The sequence below is a fragment of the Haliotis rufescens genome, unplaced genomic scaffold, assembly GCF_023055435.1.
Source record: "Haliotis rufescens isolate VD_foot unplaced genomic scaffold, xgHalRufe1.0.p SCAF_9, whole genome shotgun sequence".
NCBI lineage: Eukaryota > Metazoa > Mollusca > Gastropoda > Lepetellida > Haliotidae > Haliotis > Haliotis rufescens.
Window position 1 is genome coordinate 18,274,733 of NW_025964383.1, and position 16,448 is coordinate 18,291,180.

Below are 16,448 nucleotides of genomic sequence, written 5' to 3' on the forward strand. Positions count from 1 at the left end.
ATAAGGGTGAACAGGTGATATCAATAGCATTATAAGACGAACCAGGTGATATCAAGAGTAATATAAGAGGAACCATATCAATAATATTGTAAGACGATCAGGTGCATATCAATAGTATTATAAGACGACCTATTCGAGATGAGAATTATCGTGGTGATGACGGTGTGTCACGTGGTGTGTGTCAGTGCGGGGCATGACCGGAAAACTCTGGGGTCAAGGTCGCCGAGCGTGAGCAGCGTCTTGTGATAGAAAACCAACACCAGGTTAACTCAGAGATTTTATTGCATAAATAGAAACAGTGTCAAAGAACATAACAAATACATTAAATTGTACCCAGGAACATATAAACAATATGCATACATACATTAGTCGCTGAACCTTGACAGGGTCATCGAAAACCTCGGACTGGTTCATTTAATAAATTGGGATATATAACTCAGATATTTGTTCATAAAGACAATGTACCACAAATCATTGAACCGTAACAGATTGTCATACAAAAGAAAGTTTGTACAGATCTATGAAGATAAATAGCATCAATTATTCAAAAGATATTGATATTTGTTTCTTGACTTTGTTTGTCCTGCTCGGTGTTGACGATAGTTTTCTTTTGTGCTGTTGACCCTGGTAACATGGTTGTCGCCATGACAACCTCATGACAACCTGTAGTACATACATTTGGATTTGTACATTTGCGTGTTGTAGCAACTTTTGGTACAATTAGCCGTCTGTGTGTGTGTGTGTGTGTGTGTGCGTGTGTGTGCGTGCGTGTGTGTGCGTACGTGTGTGCTTGTTGCAGCCTGTAAATAGTCGAGTCTGGACCAGACAATCTAGTGATTGATATAATGAGGAACGATACACGCCGTCGCAACCAACCAAGTCAGTGAGTCTGACCACCCGATCCACTCAATCGCCTCTTACGACCAGCATAGGTTGCCGTGGACCGTTTTAACCCGGCGCCTCCACGAAGTTCATCAGCTGTGATTCACTGTACTGTATGACAAGAATGTAAGGATTCAAGCACAACTGACCCTGCTCAGAAGACTGCCAATACAGAACATTCATTGAACAACGAACATACTAAAACACGGAACAATATATCAAAGCTAGAGTCCCGCTCTAACTAGTGTTCTATCACAGATACACATCAGAGTGACGTCATCATTTTAGTCATAGTCACGTGTCTTCATCCGGGCAACTGACGGAGTTCGTTTTAGGAACACAAGAGTTCACGCGTGGATTCCAAACGAGGTCGTGCATGCAAGTCTGTATGACTTCCTTCCCATCGTTACACATGATAAACTTGTTGCACTTTCGAGGGTGGGGGAAAAACCCTTCGTCGCGACCTTCACAAGGTCGGATGTCAGGGCAGTAGAAGTCATTCTTGGCAGGTACGCAGACGTTGATCTTGGGGTCAAAGTACAGATTCTTCGGACATGACATGTTTCTTTCATTCTTGAATTCACAGAGGATGTAGCGACTGCAGTCAGTTGGGTCTGGGTACAGTCCGCCATTGGTGCCCTCCTTACAAGGAGTTGAGTCGTAATCTGGAAAAGAGTACATTTTTATTTATTTATGAAGTTTTCTAAGCGATGAATAAATGATCATCTGCCTTGTGACCACGATGATTGATTGAGTGAGTGAGTGGGTATGGTTTTACTCTAAAATATTCCAGCAATATCACGGCGGGGGAAACCAGAAATTTGCTTCACACATTTTACCCATGAGGGGAATCGAACCCGGGTTTTCGGCATAGCAAGCGAACGCTTTAACCATTAAGCCATCCTCCATCCGGTTACCGCTATGCATGGAACTGCAATGAATATTGTTGAGCGGCCTGGTCCATGTACTGTCATGGTATTGGGAACGTCCCTTGCGTGCGTTGTTGCTGTTGCTGTTGCTGTTGTTGTTGTTCTTAAACGCCGCACTTTACAGGCTATCTGAAGGCGTCTGTAAATAATAGAGTCTGGACCAGGCAATCCAGTGATTGACATCATAAGCATCGCGATCGATCTACGCAATTGAGATACGATGACATGCATCAACCAAGTCATCGATGCCATACAACGTACACGTTCAGCTTCAAGTCTGGGTAGATCGATGCTCATGATGTAAATCACTGGACTGTCTGGTCCAGATTCGATTATTTACAGACCGCCGTCATAATGCGGAGTGCGGTAAATAATTTCAGCCTGTTCAGGGAATAAGTCAATATGCATTTGAGAGAATTTAAGAGAACGATCAAAAGCTACACATGTGCTCAATTTCATTATATTTGGAACAAAATGTAATTGACAGAAATAGCTATATGCCTTTCATATTTGATATCCAATCGAAATGCTTCGAACAAGCATTTCACATTATATAGTGACCATCTCTCCAGTTTAAGGCATGTAATCATTTACGTTTTTGAGAAAAAGCGTTGGTTTCTAAACAAAAGATGGCTACCATGTGGCCACATTGACATTTAATTTTTTTAATGCCTTGAACAAACTTTAACCGTCTTTCAGTAACGGACATCCACAATAAATTCGAGCTGAATCCATTTCGGAAAAGACGTTGAAAATGAAACAAGTTAATAACGGCGACTTGTGACGTGATCATTTCACATAGCCTTTCAGTCCAGGTGAGCTAACATATGTTTTATATCCAACTTGATCAGTGACGGTTGATGTGTGTCAACAAATACGAAATAGGGTACACTTTCTCCTTCTTCGCAAAATTCGCAAACGCTAATAAGATTCACGTGGATTTACACAATAATTGTCAAAAATACAACATCTTCAAATGGAAGTTTTATACAATTCAAAAATTAGCTGTAAAATGACTCCGATCAAGAGCATGCCTCTCTAACCTTGCATTATTAATTTGAACGGTTTTTCTCCAAACGAGAGTCAGAAAATGCTTTTACAAGTCCGAACTAGCCCACTTAGATATCATAACGCAGTTTAACATGAATACCCCATTCTGAAACAATACAATGACTCCGAGCCGACCAGTCCTTGTTTAAGCCCTTAAAACAGTTTAATTATCGAGGTTGGACACATTATTACAACCCATTCTAAACAATTATAAACGGGAATTTTATAGGGATCGGGTATACTGAAGGTTAACGTGTAAACACTATAAACCACGGTGTGAATGTTTCTTTGCAAAAAAACCACATGACAACGACCAGAGACCATACAATAGAATCTATACTATGGTCTCTGCAACGACTGAAATCCTCACCCACCTGGCCTTTCTGGGTAGAGTATAGGTGGCGGGGTAGTCGTACTTCCGGTTCCGGGTCCATTTGCCTTTCCTGTCACGTGATTGACGACTGCAGGCGCGGTGGTGGCTTGAGGCGCGGTGTTGGCTTGAGGCGAGGGGGCGGAACTGGAAGGGCACCTGACATTGGGGGACGGGGGGACGCAGATCTGCTTCTCTGGGTCGAAGATGGTGTTTTTCTGACACACTCGAACTATTGATTTGTTGTGTTGACACTGAAAGAACAGCATGCAGTCCTCCGGGTAGGGGTGGTACTGTTGCTTGCTCTTTGACTTGCACGGGTCCCACGGATTGGCTACAAGTGGAAAATTCACATCTTATAAAAGTGAGTGAGTTGGATTTAACGCCGCTTTTAACAGTAATCCAGTTATATCACGGCGTTTCAGCTTGATGTGGGAGGAAAGCCCGAAGTCATGCAGGTCTCAGACGTTTACCACGTCAGTGAAACCCACGAGCACGGGTATGGTGCTCACAAACCTAGAAACATAATCGGGGCGAACCGGGATTCGAACCCACAATCATAGGTTTCTGGCGTGCCCAAGGGACGCAACTCTGCACAGCGAATCGCGGTGCCTTAGACGACTGGGCAACCCGTCCCCCCACATCTTATAATAAATGAGTGAGGGCATTGTACGCAGATTTTTCAGAATTATTCCAATCGTATTTCGGCGAGGGACAGCCATAACGGGCCTCTGTGATTAAGGAGTTCATTTGTTTGTTTGTTGTTTAACGCCGCACTCGGCAATATTCCAGCCATATGACGGCGTCTGTAAATAATCGTTTCTGAACAGAGACAATCCAGTGATTGACATCATGAGCATCGATCCACTCAATTGGGATACGATGACATGCATCAACCAAGTCAGCGAGCCTGACCACCCGATCCCGTCGCCTCTTACGACAAGCATAGTCGCCTTTTACGGCAAGCATGGGTTGCTGAAATCTGTTCTATCCGGGTTCTTCACGGGTCTTGTTTTCAAATATTGTAGAGTGAGAGTGAGGGTGATTTTACGCAGCATATAGCATGATGCCAACCTTATTAAATTGTGGGTCTGGAGCGGTTGCATTTCCAAACTAGACGCACCATTGACAAGCATGTGTTTGTGGCGGGTTCCACCCGTGGGGCAGGATAAGCTCACGTTTAACACTGGTATCACTATTTGATAGTGATTCATATACATTCTCATGATATAGTCGGGATCGTACTTTTGGCAGAGATATCTTTTGAATATGGAAAGGTTATTGTCGCTTTTATTTAATGCGCTTCTGTAATTTTATAGTTCAAATATGAAATAGTGAATGAGTGAGGGTGGCAGATTTCGCAGACTGTCAATGTTCGTGACATCATCAACTCATAATATGATGGTTAATGTTAAATTTCATAATATACGCTAGCGACGCGATATATTGTAAAGAGCAATGAAAAACGAAGAGTGGTTTATTTCACGATTGTTCCATCGGGACGTTATGTTTGGAGATTCGAACAAGCGCTTGCAACTTGATGACGGCGAAAATGGGACGACGTTATTTTTTAGAGGGATGTGTCTAGAGTGTGTTGTTCCCCATTGATATAGCTGGACACCCAAAGTTGGGAGGTGATATGACAATCGGCATTGGGAGAAAAGGTGAGGATCATTGACGTGAAATTGTGAGAGTACATAAAATGGAATTGTCAGACATTGCTGCGGTCGGATTGTATTCAGGGAGTCATCATGATTTAAATACGGTAACTGTTTTTAAAGCTTGTACAATTTATTTACATCCTTAAGAAGGCTGCACAAATTGTTGATATCCCATATAAGGAATAAACGACTCGTGGTCGTTGTTTATCTTACAGGCAGAGCAAGGAGAATAATCCGCTCGGGGCTACACAAGGAATTTAATAATATCACAGGAAGACATTATCGATGAGGTTATAACTTTCAAACTTTCCATTTTTCAAAATATCAACATAACACTGACAGAACAGGGTTCCGTTGTACAAAGCGATCTTAGCGCTCAGGTGACCGTAACTCCCATACCTTAACAGTGAGTGAGTGAGTTTGGCTTTACGCCGCTTTTAGCAATATTCCAGCAATATCACGGCGGGGGACACCAGAAATGGGCTTCATACATTGTACCCATGTCGGGAATCGAACCCGGGTCTTCGGCGTGACGCGCGAACGCTTTAACCACTAGGCTACCCTATCGCCCCCATACCTTCACAGAGACTTACGACGATCGTAGCGCTAAGGTTGTTTTGTACAACGGCACCCGTTGTACAAAGCGGTCTTAGCGCTAAGGTGATCGTTACTCCCGTACCTTAACAAAGTCTTACGACGATCATAACCCAGGTTTCCGTTGTACAAAGCGATCTTAGCGCTAAGGGGATCGTAACTCTCATACCTTAACAGAGACTTACGACGATCGTAGCGCTAAGGTTGTTTTGTACAACGGCACCCTTGTCAACAACCCTTCTTTGTCCGATACCCTAGAAAGTGTGTATATTCGTACCAGTACACTGTATGTTGTCCTTCTTGACGGTGCAGACTTTCAGCGTGATGTTAAACACTGTGCCAGTCGGACAAGTAAATAACACACTCTCTCCGTTGTGGCACTGGATGTAGAGGTTGCACTGGCGGGGATGCTGTAGGTAGTCTCCCGACTTGCCCACACATGGGTCGGGTGCTGGAAAATACCCACATTTCTCATGATTTGTGTATTCAAATTTTTTTACAGAAATACTGCAGTATGTTCTTTTTTTACAGTTACGATATTTGGGGTAAGTGAGTTAGGACTATTTTCGCTATGAATAATACTTCAAGTCTGTCAGCACGCATTTCCCGTGGTTTTAGGCGGTAATCGCCCAAAACCTGCATCACTTCAGGGCTTTCTCTCATAGGAAGCTGACACGTGATCCCTATAGATTATAATTATATATAAGATAGCTACGCGATACGTCGTACAAATACAAATACAAATAAGAACGAAGCGTGGTTTATTTCACTATTTAAGATAGCTATGCGATACATCGCAAAGAACAATGAAGAATGAAGCGTTGTTTATTTCACTATGTAAAATAGCTACGCCATACATCGCAAAGAACAACGAAGAACGAAGCGTGGTCTATTTCACTGTATAAGATAGCTACGCGATACGTCGCAATGAAAAATGAAGAAAGAAGCGTGGTTTATTTCACTATATAAGATAGCTATGCGATACATCGCAAAGAACAATGGAGAATGAAGCGTTGTTTATTTCACTATGTAAAATAGCTACGCCATACGTCGGAAAGAACAATGAAGAACGAAGCGTGGTTGATTTCACCATATAAGATAGCTACGCGATAACATTTTTCTATCATGACGTTATTTCTGGAGAATCGAACATGCGCTTGCAACTTGATGACGTCGTATATATGACGATGTTATTTTTGAGAGGTGAATGTCTAGTCAGTTGTTCCCCATAGATGTAGCTGGGCAACGCAGATAAACGCGATGGCCGAACGATCGCATCCCAAAGCGGGAGAGATATGACAATCGGTATTGGGAGAAAAGGTTTAGGTAATCGACGTGAGGATCGTGAAAATATGCGGGACATACCCACCTGTGCATAAAATGGACTTGTCCGCCATTGCCGCGGTCGGATTCGATAGAGGGAGTCATCATTATTTGAATACTGGTAAATATTTCTTAACGCTTATGCATTTTATCATCCTTAAACAGACTGCACATACTGTTTACATCTCATAAACGACGAGTCGGAGTTGTTTATCGTACAATAAAACACTGCCGGTAGAATAAACCACACAGGGCTGCGCAGTTATTCTCTCTTTTATTATACGATAAACAACTCCCACTCGTCGCTTAGTTCTTAGGTATATATCATATGTTTGGAATAAAAATTGAATCATGGGAGTTTAATACACATTTTGTATTCTTAATATATTATATGTACGATCGAACGATGTCATTATTTTTCTAAAATCGATGTTTAAGACATTTCCACTCAATGACACTTAAGCAACTGCGTATGAATACAATGTTTGAGTGAACCGCCCCATTCATGTAGTGCTATTGGATTTGCCGTCACTGTTGGCTGCAGAAACACGAGAAAAACGATCTAAACCTATTGGGAACGTCAGTCAATCACTTATTTATCTACCAGACATTGCATCGAGGCACCTTAATGGTATTTCCTACAAGGTGACCTCATTTGCATATTTTCCGGAACGTCATACCGTGAGTTAGTGAGTGAGGTAGGTTTAACGCCGCTTTTAACAGTATTCAAGTTATATCACGGCGTGTCAGCTTAATGTGGAAGGAGAGCCCGAAGTGATGCAGGTCCCAGACGTTTACCACTTCGGTGAAACCCACGAGCACGGATATGTTGCTGACAAACCTAGAAACATAATCTGGGCGAGTCGGGATTCGAACCCACAATCATAGTTTTCTGGCGTGCCCAAGGGACGCAACTCGGCACAGCGAATCGCGGCGCCTGAGACGACTGGGCTACCTGTGCCCCCGATCGTCATACTCAGTTTATCTGATTGGTTCAATGCTATCGAGAACACGTAATCACCGTACTCATTGATTCACTCACTCACTCATATACACACCGCCTACATGAGTAAGTGAGTATGGTTTTACGCCGCTTTTAGCAATATATCAACAATATCACATGTACAAATGTCGGGAATCGAACCCGGGTCTTCCGCGTGACGAGCAAACGCTTTAACCACTAGGCTACCCGACCGCCCCCACCGCCTTAATACATGAGAAACTAGACATAACGTTCTTACTGTTTGACTGGGGTGGATGGGTAACGGGTGCTGAAGCTGGAGTCACGGTAGGCGGAGGCCGTGGTGTAGTTGACGTGGACTCATCTGTTGTCGTCCTCGTCGTGGGGGATTTAGACAAGGGCGGAGGCGGAGAAGTCGGCGTAAATTCTTCATCATCACTGACCTTCTCTACGGTGACCTTGGCACTGTCAATATCCAGTTTCAACTGGTTTATCTGGACCTGTTTAAGACACAGAGACAAGAACCTTTTAACGCTGCATGCTGGTTTTGGAAACAATACGAATAATTCCCTCCGTTTCTCTGGTATACATCAGAATACATCAACGCATTTCAAATTGCACCAATGAAAGGTTTGCAAACGTCCAGATTCATTACGAACCATATTTTTATCAATATATACAACTCAAAAGAAGTTAAAGAACATGAATTTATGAAAAGTCGGTGACCTTTAACGTCTTTTGAGTAGCATATATAAAATAATTATTCCGCATACTATACCTTGTTTCTTCGTTTGTTTAACGCCACACTTAGCATTATTCCAGCTATATAACGGCGGTCTGTAAGTAATCGAGTCTGGACCAGGCAATCCAGGGAATTGTATCATGAGCATCGATCTACGCAAATAGGATACGATGACATGCATCACCCAAGTCAGCGAGCCTGACTACCCGATCCCGTTAGTCGCCTCTTACGACAAGGCTAGAAGCTATACTATAACAACAATGATACAATCCTAAAGGAAGAGTCACGAACCATCGATTTGCTGTCCTCTGTAGCGCGGGCCTTGAGGACGTCGACAATGTTGTCGGTGGTTGCCTTGTCCTCCTCATCCTCAAAGAACAGAGTGAACTTAATCTTGTTGTTCCTGAAACCATGACGAATTGATATTGCTTGTATCTACAGCCCCAGACGATATTCTACGATTACGGAAAGATTTGAAGAAAATGTAACTTTCCACAGAAATGCAGAAACATCACGGAATTTGCCCCTTTTTCATCAAATCAAGACACTCATTTTCATAATTTCTATATTTTTCTATCGAATTTTGTCCAAACATTTAATATGTTAAATATGAATCCTACAATAAAACGAAGTTTGAAAAAACGTTCTCGTGGTATTGATGACACCTAACGATAAATAAATATCAGTGACTCTACGCATATTTAGTTGCATTATTCTTTGTCTTAACCAATAATAACTGTCTATAATGACAGTTTGACGAATTATCTCGTTTCGGATTTGGAATGGATCAATGCAAGATATTAAAAAAATATAGAAAAATAAATAATTTTTAGTTTCTATTTATTTTTGAGGGGGAAATAGTTATGTTTGTTGCAGCAGAAATTTGGTAATTTTACCGCAGAATTCGTCTGGGACTATCTAGCCTTTATCCACTGCGAACGAATGATATGAAAGTTTGAAAAGACAATGGCCCGCACTGCTGTAACCAATGCAAACACACCAAGACTCCAGTTGTTACTCTGATGACCTGTGTATAAACTGTTTATATGCCTACATCAATGAATAAATACTATATTTCTAAAAAATCGATGTCCTCGGGAATATATGTCCAGTTGAGCCAATACATAGAGTTAATTCGTCCTAAACGACTTATCGGGATAACGGATTCGAGTTAACCGCACTTTGAACCCTTATTGATTTAGTAAGGTGCTTGAAATGTTTCCATAAAGGATAAAGCACCATCCAGTCTCAATTCACGGAAACGCGTCTTCCCGAGGCAAGGGAGTTAACTGACTATAAAAGTTAATTTTCCACTTTTACAGTCAGTTAACTCCCTTGCCTCGGGAAGATGCGGAAACGTTGATTCAGTTACTGATTTAATAATTTTACTCACTGAAATATTGTGAGGACTAACTTTGCAGAAAAAAAATTGATTTTGAAAAGGTTAAATTTTAAATGAAATTAACGTTTATTGAAAATAAGGTCACTCACGTGATCGAGTCCACTTGGCATTTTTTATATGTATCTTGAAACAGTGAACTCTCTTTGTAAAATGTGTCCACCTGTGAAGACAAATAACATGTATTATAGCTAAAATGGATAGAAATATCATTACCCCCCCGCATGTTATCAAAAATGAGCGGGCCACTGTAACTTGATAATGCCCTCATATTGCTTGACGACGGGCCATTATCACGCCCGTTGTTAGGTGAAGTCATAGGATAGGGATAGTGACGTTATGTTCAATAGTGACGTCATCTGATTTGTTCCAAGACGTTTCCATATTTGTAAAAGTGGGTCAGTGACATTTGTGTTGATTGAAGTAAATGTTTCAAAACCGATTTTGTTGTTTCTTTTTATTTGATAACAAATTCCATCCATTTTAACTATAATAAGGGTAACACTATTTTTCAGGGCATTATGATTTGCAGAAGCCCGAGGTCTTCCATTAACTGCCCGACGAATAACATGTACTCAAGGCTAATCTCACGTTTAAATACTTACATCTTCCCGAGGCAAGAGCGTCCACTGGCCTTTTTTTTTATCAAAGTCCTGTTTCGACGCTTGCCACATCAAGCCCACTTTCCTGTGCTAAATATGATTGGACTATGGCACATATCGTTAGTCCAATCAGAGAACGTTTCACAAAATCAACATCCACGACTGGTACACCTTCGTACGAAAGTGATTCACCGCTGCTTGTCTTTGTTGACACGAATATGTCTTTTTCATCTTTTAATAAAAAAACAACGATTGCCTATGTTTTTATCAAATTGCGAATATTTTCGTTATCTGGTCGACTATGCCGTCGCCTACGATAGTCGCCATCTTTAAGAACAGCGATCTGATTGGATATCGCGTTTTCATTACAAGGGACACAACTCGTGATCTACACGAGGTGGCGCCTGTGTGGCCTTGATGTGGCAAGGGTAGAAATTGGCTTTGATATAGGCTAGTAGACACGCTTGCTTCGGGAAGATGAGATGTGAAGGCTATGAGTTGTTAAATAATATCTAGGAACGCCTGGTGAAAGAAAGAAAGTTTTTCAAATATACTACCCAAAACTAGTTAAAGAACACCCCGATTAGAAGAAAGGGCGTTGCAATACCCACCAGCTATGAAAGATTAACTACAGTAAACTACGGTTATAACGAACTTAAAGGGACCACTTAATTTAGTTCGTCATAACCGTAGTTCGTTATAAGCACATATACAGTATAATTACAGCAAAAAACAGTTGGTTATATCAAATGAAGTGACCTTTATGTTTGTTTGTGTGTTTGTTTGTTTAATGCTACAGTCCAGACATAGTAGGTAGGCCTGTAAATAAATGGTTTTCCACATTCATATTAAGGGACGAGGGGTAGCCAAAAGGGTAAAGCGTTCGAAGTCCTGGGTTCGACTGCCACATTTATAAAATGTGTGAAGCTCACTTCAGTTATGAAAAGGCTGGAAAATTGCTAAGAATGGTGTTGCTCATTCATTTCAAAATGTAAATATACTATTTTCCTGTCTGCATTCCACCAGGCTGACAAATACCAATCTGTTTGTCTACTATTGACACCTCACTCAATCATCTAACAGTGGCTCTATGTTGGATTCTGTCAAGGACAACGTTTGGTTGGCCTCGCTATGACGTAGGTATCTCACCTGTTTGCAGTAGGAATCTGTAAGATTCTGCCTCTGCCGTAAACTCAGCGTTTGAACGTTCAAGCCGGAAGTCGACATGCTCATCTCAAGCTGAGCCTTTAAAATCTCTGAAAAAAACATTTATTTAATTAATAATTGATTAGTTAGGAAAAAACGATATTTGGACGAACTGAATTTATGTTTTAGTAACAAACAATATATGCATTGTAAAAGAAATCAATACTGAACATTTATAACTTCTTTGTTAGGCATTTAGAAGTTGGAGTACTAAGTAAGGATAAGAATTTATGGATGAACATCGCTCTTTATTACAATTAAGAGCGACGTTTCGGTGTAGGTTCTAACACCGTTATCAAGCAAGTCACTTGCTAACTGTGTTAGAGCCTACACCCAAACGTCGCTCTTAATTGTAATAAAAAAGTTGTTCATCCATAAATTCTCATCCTTACTGAACATTTGTGTTGGTACATTTGTTGAAGTCAGTAAAGATGATGAAAGAATCATTTATTTATCTGACTTGACAAGTTTAAAGCTTCGATGTAGAGTGCTCGGCAAAAGAAAGCATACACTTGAAAACTGGACTGGACCAAAAAATTACAAACGTTACGAGGTACTATGATACCCATATCAAATACATCACCATCGAAAAAACATGTCTTGTTTTGTTTCATTGTTAGCTACCATCAAAGATTTTTTGCCCGACACTTGCCCGATACAAATGTAAACATTATTGTTTCTCTCACCTATTGTTTGCTGTTGAGCCTCTGAAAACAGAAATAGATAAATATGTAGGTTATAGAGGATGCAGCACAACATTTCTAAATATGAATGATTCATAAAACATGAGCTAGATTAGCATATGCTCTATTCACCGATATTTCTATGCTTGTGAGAGGCGACTAACGGGATCTGGTGGTCAGACTCGCTGAATTAGTTGATGCATGTCGTATCCCAACTGCGTGGATCGATGCTCATGATGTCAATCACTGGATTATTTAAAGACCACCATCATGTAGTTGAAACATCGCTGAGCGCGGCGTTAAACAACAAACGAACACAAAAATTGATATTTCAATTGCATGCTGTTTTTGTTTTTTTAATTTCTTGTATTAATATTCAAAATGTGACGGGATATTGAAAGGGGGAACTAAAAAAGGGCCTCCTTGTCAATATCGCCAGACCGCAATTTTACCGCCCTCCAAGTTTTTTTAATCCCGACTCCCCTCCGACCATTCAAATTAAGAACATTTAAGTTAATTTGTGTGGGTGAGGTAGCTTTAACGCCACTTTGAACAATATTTCATTTATATCACTGTCGGCTCAATGTTGGTAGAAAGCCCGAAGTTATGCGTGTCTCAGCTGGCCCGGCAAGAATAAATCTGCCTCATTTTTTATACTGTCAGTTTCATTTTCAGGACAAGCTCATTTCGCGAACACCTGGTGTTATCACTTATTTTCAGTGATCCATTCATATATTTGACACAACTATTTTACCAGGCGCCCAGTGTACTTTGTTTCGTCAGATAATCGAGACTGGTTAATCTCTGGCGTTAATGTTCATATTTATATTTATTTAAAACCTACATAATGTTCCGAGTGGTTTTACTCGCTTGTCAACACGACACTTTACTCACGTGTACCCTAGCCATTATTTTAATATCATTGAATCAAAAAACGTTTAAGGATATAGTTTTCGGAACCTAAACTGTGGTATAGAAAACTCCCACGGTTTTCGTCCTTCGAAACTACATTTGTCGCCGCTGTAAGGAGCCTGTGAGATGTCATTGCCACGCACGTAGAACAGCAAGCACGGCAGCTCCGGGCAGTGTTGTGGCATTGACATCTGCCATAAGTGACTGGCAGCCACAAAGCGACTACTACTCGATAAATACATCTCAACATAGTTCGTTACAATGTATTATCTAGCACAAATCCCATAAATGTCAACCTATTTATTGCTTATGGGAGTGATGTTCTAAGCATGGGATACACGATACGCCTCTCAAAAAAATCTCATTTACATTTTTTTATGTTAGTACTTTAATTACATTATAACGTATGTGTAAACGTGTTGTCGTGGAGCCAGTGAAGTCAGTGAGAGAGTGGCTTGTGTATTTATGCCATTTTGTACAGATGTGGCGAGATTCTAGCCACATGATGGAGTTGGTGCCAACAGTAGGCTTTACAAATTATACCCATGTGAAGAATCAAAAACCTGCATTTATACTCCCGCGTCTCCAAGGTTTTGTATGTGTTGTTTAACGCCGCACTCAACAATATTCCAGCTATAGGACGGCGGTCTGTAAATAATCGAGTCTCGACCAGTTAATCCAGTGATTGTTGTTTAACGCCGCATTCAGCAATATTCCAGTTATAGGACGGCGGTCTGTAAATAATCGAGTCTCGACCAGTTAATCCAGTGATTGTTGTTTAACGCCGCATTCAGCAATATTCCAGTTATAGGACGGCGGTCTGTAAATAATCGAGTCTCGACCAGTTAATCCAGTGATTGTTGTTTAACGCCGCATTCAGCAATATTCCAGATATAGGACGGCGGTCTGTAAATAATCGAGTCTCGACCAGTTAATCCAGTGATTGTTGTTTAACGCCGCTTTAAGCAATATTCCAGATATAGGACGGCGGTCTGTAAATAATCGAGTCTCGACCAGTTTATCCAGTGATTGACATCATGGGCATCGATTCACGCAACTGGGAGCGATGCAATCAACAAAGTCAACGAGCATTACGTTCCGATCCATTTAGTCGATTCTTGCGACAGGCGTGGGTCGCTAGGGACATATAATCATTTAATGTAATGAAGATGGTTGAATTTTACAAGGTTTTGTTACAAAATGTCCTGAATTAATTTGAAATCTGAACGTACGGGACTCGCGAGAAGACTCCATTGTTGCGATAACCCCGGAGTTACGACCTCGTTTTCATAAAACCACGTGACACGCTGTGCCAGACAGACTGCTTACGTGGCACCTTTATGTAGGTTTATTATTTACAAGGGCTTATTTATTCCTATCGTCCCACATCTCAAAAAGCGGTGACTGTTCACCATGTCACCAGGTCGCGCGAGAACAAGCGTTATCTCGCGTTAGACAAGTGACCGAGATGTTACAACTGACTTTATTACACTGACCGGGTCACGTTAGACCGAGTCTATGTCGCCTCCAGCGGTGACCGTTGTTCACGTATCGTGGACAAGAGTGTTGTCTCCATGTGAGGCAATTTGACTGAACCTTATGAAGTCTGGGAAAATTTCAACCGAAAACGGCCTGCCCTTAGAGTGAGTGAGTGAGTTGGGTTTAACGCCGCTTTTAACAGTATTCCAGTTGTATCGCGGCGTGTCAGCTTAATGTGGGAGGAAAGCCCGAAGTGATGCCGGTCTCAGACGTTTACCACTTTGGTGAAACCCACGAGCACGGGTATGGTGCTGATAAACCTTGAACCCTAATTTGGGAGAACCGGGATTCGAACCCACAATCATAGGTTTCTGGCGTGCCCAAGGGACGCAACTCTGCACAGCGAATCGCGGCGCCTTAGACGACTGGGCCACCCGTGTCCGCCCTTGCCCTTAGAATGTATACGTGTGTATGTTGGCAACACAGTAACTGCATTCAGTAAGGATCGCATCCGTGGTCTAGTGATATTGAGTCCGCCCGGGTAGCGGAAAGTCGGGGGTTCGATCCCCGGTCGTGTCACACCAAAAGACGTTGATAGATGGTCCATGCCGTAAAAGGCGACAATACTTGTCGTAAGAGGCGACTAACGGGATTGGGTGGTCAGGCTCACTGACTTGGTTGATGCATGTCATCGATCCCAATAGCATGGAACGATGATTATGATATCAATCACTGGATTGTCTGGTCCAGACTCGATTATTTTACAGACCGCCTTCATATAGCTGGAATATTGCTGAGTGCGGCGTTAAACAACAAACAACCAAACAAACTTGTTGTTACACTGCCTGGCGCTCGGCATTAAGGGGCCCAAACAAGGACTGGTCGGCTCGAAGTCAGTATACTGTGTCTGAGTGGGGTATTCATGTTAAACTGCGGCATGGTATCTCAATAATATCAAATCGGAATTAGTTCAGACACACGCAGGCACGCATGTCGCTATATAAGGACCACTATCTTGAACGCGACCCTAATATCACATCACCTTCACCTTATTCGGTGAGTAAGTGAGTGTGGATTAACTCAATTCAATTATGTCATGGCATGTTATCTTGATGTGATGGAAGGGTGTTAGGGTGGGGGTGGGGGTGTTGGAGGAAGGCTTAGTAAAGCACATCTTAGAAGTTTTCCAAGACGGGCAGGGTCATGGTTTTCTGGCACCTCTACGTCGGGACGCGGCAACTCGTTGATGCAAGTATTGTGTTGATTGAGACAGCATACTCTATTGAGTTCTTGCTTGATTTTAAATATGCTCAGCAAGGAAATTATTGTTCATATTGTTGATAATATGGCTGACATTGAAGCAATTATCGTTGTTATTGCTGAAATTATAGCTGATATTGATGAAATTATTGCAGATATTGCCGACATTATTGCCGACATTGCTGAAGTGATTGCTGGTATTGCTGAAATATCGGTGATGTTGCTGAAGTGATTGCTGATATAGCTGAAATATCGGTGATATTGCTGAAGTGATTGCTGATATCGCTGAAATATCGCTGATATTGCTGAAGTGATTGCTGATATTGCTGAAATATCGCTGATATTGCTGAAGTGATTGCTGATATTGCTGAACCTATCGCTGATATTGCTGTAAT

At 41.6% G+C, this 16,448-nt stretch overlaps 1 protein-coding gene across 2 annotated transcripts in view; it reads right to left on the reverse strand.

Moving 5' to 3' along the window:
- Positions 1–814: 814 nt before the first annotated feature.
- The window catches only part of LOC124145954, a 40,442-nt gene continuing 24,808 nt past the window's right edge, over positions 815–16,448 (reverse strand). For both annotated transcript variants that reach the window (XM_046515943.2, XM_046515944.2), the window contains exons 3-10: positions 12,406–12,426; positions 11,663–11,769; positions 10,004–10,074; positions 8,804–8,915; positions 8,051–8,270; positions 5,764–5,937; positions 3,236–3,565; positions 815–1,547 (exon numbers count right to left, since the gene is read on the reverse strand). In XM_046515943.2, the coding sequence (XP_046371899.2) occupies positions 1,177–1,547; positions 3,236–3,565; positions 5,764–5,937; positions 8,051–8,270; positions 8,804–8,915; positions 10,004–10,074; positions 11,663–11,769; positions 12,406–12,426 (1,406 nt within the window). In that variant the 3' untranslated portion in view covers positions 815–1,176. The remainder of the gene's footprint in view (positions 1,548–3,235; positions 3,566–5,763; positions 5,938–8,050; positions 8,271–8,803; positions 8,916–10,003; positions 10,075–11,662; positions 11,770–12,405; positions 12,427–16,448) is intronic.